At 43.6% G+C, this 6,000-nt stretch overlaps 1 protein-coding gene across 1 annotated transcript; it reads right to left on the reverse strand.

Annotated features, from left to right (window-relative positions):
• Positions 1–2,799: 2,799 nt before the first annotated feature.
• slc10a2 (solute carrier family 10 member 2) lies at positions 2,800–5,750 on the reverse strand. Its single transcript, XM_076747757.1, has 7 exons — positions 5,735–5,750; positions 4,920–5,370; positions 4,361–4,479; positions 4,120–4,208; positions 3,851–4,026; positions 3,586–3,743; positions 2,800–2,987 (listed from the first exon to the last, which is right to left on the reverse strand). The coding sequence occupies exons 2-7, from the start codon at positions 5,303–5,305 to the stop codon at positions 2,800–2,802; spliced, it is 1,116 nt and encodes a 371-aa protein (XP_076603872.1). The 5' UTR covers positions 5,306–5,370; positions 5,735–5,750.
• Between the last annotated feature and the right edge of the window lie 250 nt (positions 5,751–6,000).

Genomic DNA, 6,000 nt, shown 5'->3' on the forward strand with positions numbered 1-6,000 from the left:
AGTGCACAAATTATATATATATATATATATATATATATATATATATATATATATATATATATAAATTTTAACTTGATAAATTTGGTGCATCTTAGTTTCTGTTGTTTCATGCTGAGCATTTGCTGTCAAGGCTCATAACTGTGAGACAGTTAAGTCAGATACCCAAGGCATTTCTGAGGTGGAAAAAAATTACATTGCAAATTAATTAATGCTATTGTCAGCGTTCGAGATCGGGCTGCCAACTTTCCATTTTAGCTCAGAGGGAGATTTGATATGTGAGGAGTATGTGTATTTGATGAGTCACATTATCCTCCGCAGGCATTGATGACATCACCCCTCAACCACCAGGAATTTTGCTTAAAATTTTCAGCAAGCAAATTCACAATTTTAAAGCATTTAGAGATAAAAAGCCAGTAATCACGGTCGATGATCACTAAGCATGGTTGGTAAGCATACCTGCCAACCTCCAGACGTCATAGCCGAAACTGGGAGACCAAACCTAACCAGGGTATCTGTGGATCTTTGCACAGTAGATTATTCATTTCAGAGACTGTTTTCCTGCATTCTAATGCAAGTAGCTAGAGGGTTGGCAAGTAGCTACATCTACAAACAGTAAAGTATGAAAGGTTGTTTCGATTTATCAATGGATTCATTTATGAAATGACACATATTTACTGATAAGACTGTGAAGGCAATTCATCTTCTGAGACCATGACAGCTGAATAAGATCTCATCAAAACACATGAGGTTGCCTAGATAGTAACACAAAGTCAGCGGTTGTGCCCCTAAGATATGACCGCACAAAGGTCGAATTGCAAGTCCAGAAGGAGCCAGACAGATGTCGTCCACTGAGACACCGCTGAAATGCACCCACATGGACGTAATGCCCCTAGTGGAGAGTCCCTGCAGGTCCGCTGGAAGAGCTCCTGCAGATTGCATCACAAATCCAGTGAATGAGACATTACACAGACAGAGGGGCCCCCTGTGCCTGATCACCATGGCAGACAAACAACTCTGAGGGAAGAGAGTCTTCAGGCAAGTGACCCTCAGCCTGAACAAGGAGGTGACCCTGAGGCTGCGAGGACGGATTGAGATGCAGTTCCACGTTCTCTCTTTAGTCACAGACAGGCACACATGAGGAGTGCATGGACAGTGCACTCTACTGTTGGCCCCACTCCATTGGTCAGCATGGGTTCACCTAAAGGAGAACCAGAGAGGACACTGGACATTCTCCTTGCTCAGGTTAGCTACCGGTCATCCAAACTGCTTTAATTTTCATTTCAGGCTTAGGGGAGAGTCCTGTCTCTAGGCTAAGGTCTGCTGTGGACACTTGTTGATGAAAAAACACTCATCTACGGGGAGCTCCATTGGCAAACCGCTCCTCTGCCACAGTGTTTTGGCTGGTCAGGATAACGTGCACTCGGCTCCCACCTCCAACACCACACGCTAACACATGTTGGCTGGTCTGTCATGGTGTCTGAGTTTCACACAGCCTGTCTCAGTGAGGAGTTTAATTAGGCAAAACAGCTGTGTGGGTGTGCCATGGTGGGCGTTTGCCTGTGAAACAAAACGACTAGAAGATAAACATTTTTGCAATCATGGCCATGTGCAAGTAGGAAAATTCCCAGCATTCCGTGTAGTAAGTGAAGGCAGCCTGTGTGCACTCATCAGGGGGAGGGGCGAGTGTGTGTGGAAGGAAGTGTGTGTTTGGTTCAGTTTGAAGTTGTGTCACACACAGCTGAACACTGCTGTCATCCCATGATGGCACATACGTTTCATGGCCTTTGGGGACAGCTGACGTGCTTTTGCTGCTCCAGTTTGGACTTTGAACAACTGTAAGAGTGGAATGTGCTTATTTTATGTTTCTGACCTTGACCTGAGACCATGTGCTCTGTAAATGTTAACATTTTATTATATTACTACAGAAGACCAAATTCTACATGTGCTACTGTTTTCATGACAGCATCACGGTCATCGTCATTTGAATAATTAAAAGTCCTTATATTCTCCTAACAAACGTATACAACATAACGGCATAGTTCACAAATATTAATATTTATTGAGTTGAGTACTAGTACTCATATTCATATCAAAACATTAATTATTACAACAAAGCACACAACAAAAATGTAAAACTTTTTTTTTTTTTTGAGAAAAATACATTATTTCAGGAGGCACATTTCTAAAACAGGTAAATAAGAAAGTACAAAGTTCAGTAAAATATATTCTGCACATCCATGAAAAGTCCAGAAAACGCAGAGAAAGGAAATTAATAGAGCAGAAATCACTTATCATGAAACAGCAGAATACGTGTTTGTCACTTTTCCATAATACAGAGGTGACGTGTGAATATGTACTGATCACAAATATACTGCGATTACAGAAGATAAAGAAGTATTAAGTGTCAAACATCAGCTGTCAGACGTGCACACAGTTCCTCTCATGTGACACAACTCTGTGTCTTTCAGATGAATTGTGACAGTAAATGTATGTATGTGGACATGTGCTAAATGAAGATTGAACTATGGAAGACGGAGGAAAATGTGTTTATCCAGGAACACGTGCACAAAGAGCTTTCTGACGTAACGTACAGAGCAAAGTTGTTTTAAATAATTACATATGAATAAATTAAGGAAAGGGAGCCTGATATCTGACTAATACAATAGCATAACTTTTGGCCATACGAGGGAAGACGTTTGGGTGCACACCTCCGGCCTGCAGAGTGCAGCGTGTGTTCACAGTTAGACTGTAGATGTTTGTACTGATAGTCCAAAGTCTGTGATGTGCAGCTCTGTCATCTCACAGCTGGGTGTTCTTGTAAGAGCTCTTTTCCTTCTCGTCGCTGTTCCCATTCTCGTTGAACTCATAAGCGCTATTTTCCATAGCATAGTCCTTATCTTTTGTTATTTCATCATCTCCGTCTTCGATAGCCTCACCGTCTTCATCACCTGAATGACGGCGGCGGAACCTTTTGTATGCCTGGAAGCCTGTGGAGGACAAAAACGAGGATTCAGAAACTGACATGTAGCGTTGAAATTAACTGGATGTCAGTGAATAAGCCTTTTCTCTGTCACTGAGGGCTTGTCTTGTTCTCCTTCTGCAGGTTAATTATTCTTGTTTGAGAAAACTACAAACTGGAAAGTCTATAAAGAGATGATGAACAATGCGACAATTAAAGGGAGTTGTCCTTGTAAACCGGGCAGATTTTCATTGAAGTCTTACTGCCAGCCTCTCATCTTTACTACATCAATGTCAAGCCTTGTTTACTTACGTAATATGTCAAAAAGCAGGAGGCACAGGAAATAGCATGGGCAGGGCTGCAAGCATAAGCAAGCAGCTACGACTATGGACAAAAGCATTCCAGCCGCTTAAATTATACTGCTTCTTATCATATATTTTATTATCATTTACTTTGATCATTGCCCTCGAGCTCACTGCAGCCAAGCAGCATCCTCTCTCCTCTGCTTGTATAATTTTCCTTGCAGTTATGTAAACACAGATTCAACCAATCAGATATGAACAGGTGTCACTTTAGACAAAATCGGCAACTTTAACTGTGCACGTGTCTGCCTGCTTAATTCTCACCTCCCACACTTACGACTGCCACCACCAGCTGGAAGATGCTGTAGATGAGGGGGAATGCAAACATGATCTCCAACTCAGCGGGGCTGAAGGACAGCTGGACAATGGTGCTGCACAGCTGGGAGTTCTGGAAACCAGTCTCCAGTGCAATGGTTCGGCATCTGAACAAAGCAGGGAATGATGAAGAACCTTGTGAGGAAGTCAACTTATTCATGTGTGTGCCTTTTGATGCAGTCGCAGTTTCATGGCAAACATCATGACGCCCTACCTGTACCAGGGTTGACCTGCAATGCGGGCCAGGACGAACCCCAAGCTGAAACCAATAAAGGGGTAGATAGTTCCAATAATCCAAAGGGAGGGAGCAATGGTCCAGGAGGACTGGTAGAGAACTCCTCCAACCACAGCTATGATGAGAATGAGGGCAAAGCCTGCAATGGACCCAACCTGTGCACAGCAGATACAGCCACAATACAGTAATGACGTAACAAATCCCTTCATCAAGTATCAGGTTCACAAAAATAATCTGAGTGTTCCTACCTTGAGGATCATTCTTGCCGCACGGGGCCATTTGTGTTTCACATAAATTCCAAAAGCAATTGGAATAAGAAGGGCTGCGAGAGTGATACCTGAGGATACAGAGGTTTCACATCATCTCATGCAGCAGGATTATAATAATCCTGTCGAGTGCTTCTGGAGCAAAAGCACAAAGTGATGATACACATAATAACAAGAGGTTAGAAAGTCTCTCTACAAGTCTGCCACTGCTGCTTCTACTTACCGATGCTGTCAAATGGGATCTGGATGGAGCCGCTGGAAGTCCAGGTGGTGGTGTAAATGAGCAGACAGAGAGGCATCATCCCCAAGGCCATGATGGAGGAACAGGCTGTCATACTGATGCTGAGGACCAGGTGAATATGAACAGTGTTGGTCAAACAAGCTCCTTTAATGACATTTCATTTTTCAAGCAGCACCTGTTCCAGAAATAGGTGGCCCATTTTGGCCCAATCATTAGCCCACATAGTACAGCACAAAAGGGTCCTTACTCCTCACTTTGGGAACCATGTGCACCACATGATAGCCTCATTAGTAACCCACATGGGGACACGCATTTGAGTGCCAATTTCTCAATGAAGGGATCTCAAAAGTTGTCTAAATGCTCTGTGCTAAAAACTTTGACTTTAAACTGAAGAATCTGTTTCTCCTGCCAGACAGTTAGTCCATCAACAGGAGAACCCTCCAGTGCGTCAGGTGGACAGGTTTCACTCGTTCAAACACCACATGACTGACTAACATTAGATTATCCAATGAGCCTGCTAACCAACCAGCTGGTTCCTTACCTTAGATCCATGTCTCCATCCAGCCAGTAGCAGATAATGTTCGAGCCGGTGCCTCCGGGACAGCAGCCCATAATGACAATGACAATAGCCTGCACAGGCAGCACATTGAAGGCCAGCGCCAAGGCAAAGGCTGTGAAAGGCATGATGCCGAACTGGCAGAGGAAGCCGATGAAGATGCCCCAGGGCCTCTTGATGTGGCCCCACAGCTTTCTGATCTCCACGGTGCAACCCATGGCGAACATGACCAAAGCAAGCATCACGGTGAGCACCGTGCTCAGCACCAGGCTCAGTATTTCATTGAAGTTGCTTGGAGGAACGAGGCAGTTAGCGCCTGAGCAGACCGTGGCATGAGCTTCGCAGCCAATAGGTACCGCAGTTGTCGCCATTGTGGAGAGTGTAATGGGAGAAGAGGGGGGTAATCAGCGGCTCCCAATTTGAGAGAAGACTGGAGTTTCCTCAGAGTTTTAAATTCTTAGATTCCACGAGTCTACTCCAGTTTCTCCCTCTCCGATATCCAACACGATGATGGTGACAGTGAGAAGAACCGTCCGGCTCACTGCCCTTTATGAGCTACACCACGACAGCAAGTAACAACTGGGAGGGAAAATCAGGAGAAAAAAAAAAATCAAAAATTAACCAATACCTAATGTTTTATGGGGTCAGTGTTCAAAAGCACATGCATATAAAAAAGAATCGTTCTGAAATGTGAAGTGTGATTGGACCATTGTTCCAATGTTTATTGCCCTTTAGCCTCTTAAAACTTTATTGGACAGCTATGGTATGCAGCATCATCAGCCTTCAGTGCCAGTCAGGACGGAAGATGCTTGCAGTTCTCAAAGGTAGGGCACACCCTGCATGCACAGTGCCTACATAAACCCCCCCGTTGGCCTCTTTTTTTTTATAATCTAATCAAATCACACAGAGGATTTAATAAGCATTTTGTGACACTGTTTAACAGGAATGAAGTCTTAAATTTCAGTGTAAAAGCAAGTCTCTGTGATTAAAGTTATAAAACACACACTAAATGAGCGTTAAAGTGCACTGACACAGCAAAATAAAAGGTTCCAAAATATTTGTAACC

This window comes from Chaetodon auriga, chromosome 13 (genome assembly GCF_051107435.1).
Source record: "Chaetodon auriga isolate fChaAug3 chromosome 13, fChaAug3.hap1, whole genome shotgun sequence".
NCBI lineage: Eukaryota > Metazoa > Chordata > Actinopteri > Chaetodontiformes > Chaetodontidae > Chaetodon > Chaetodon auriga.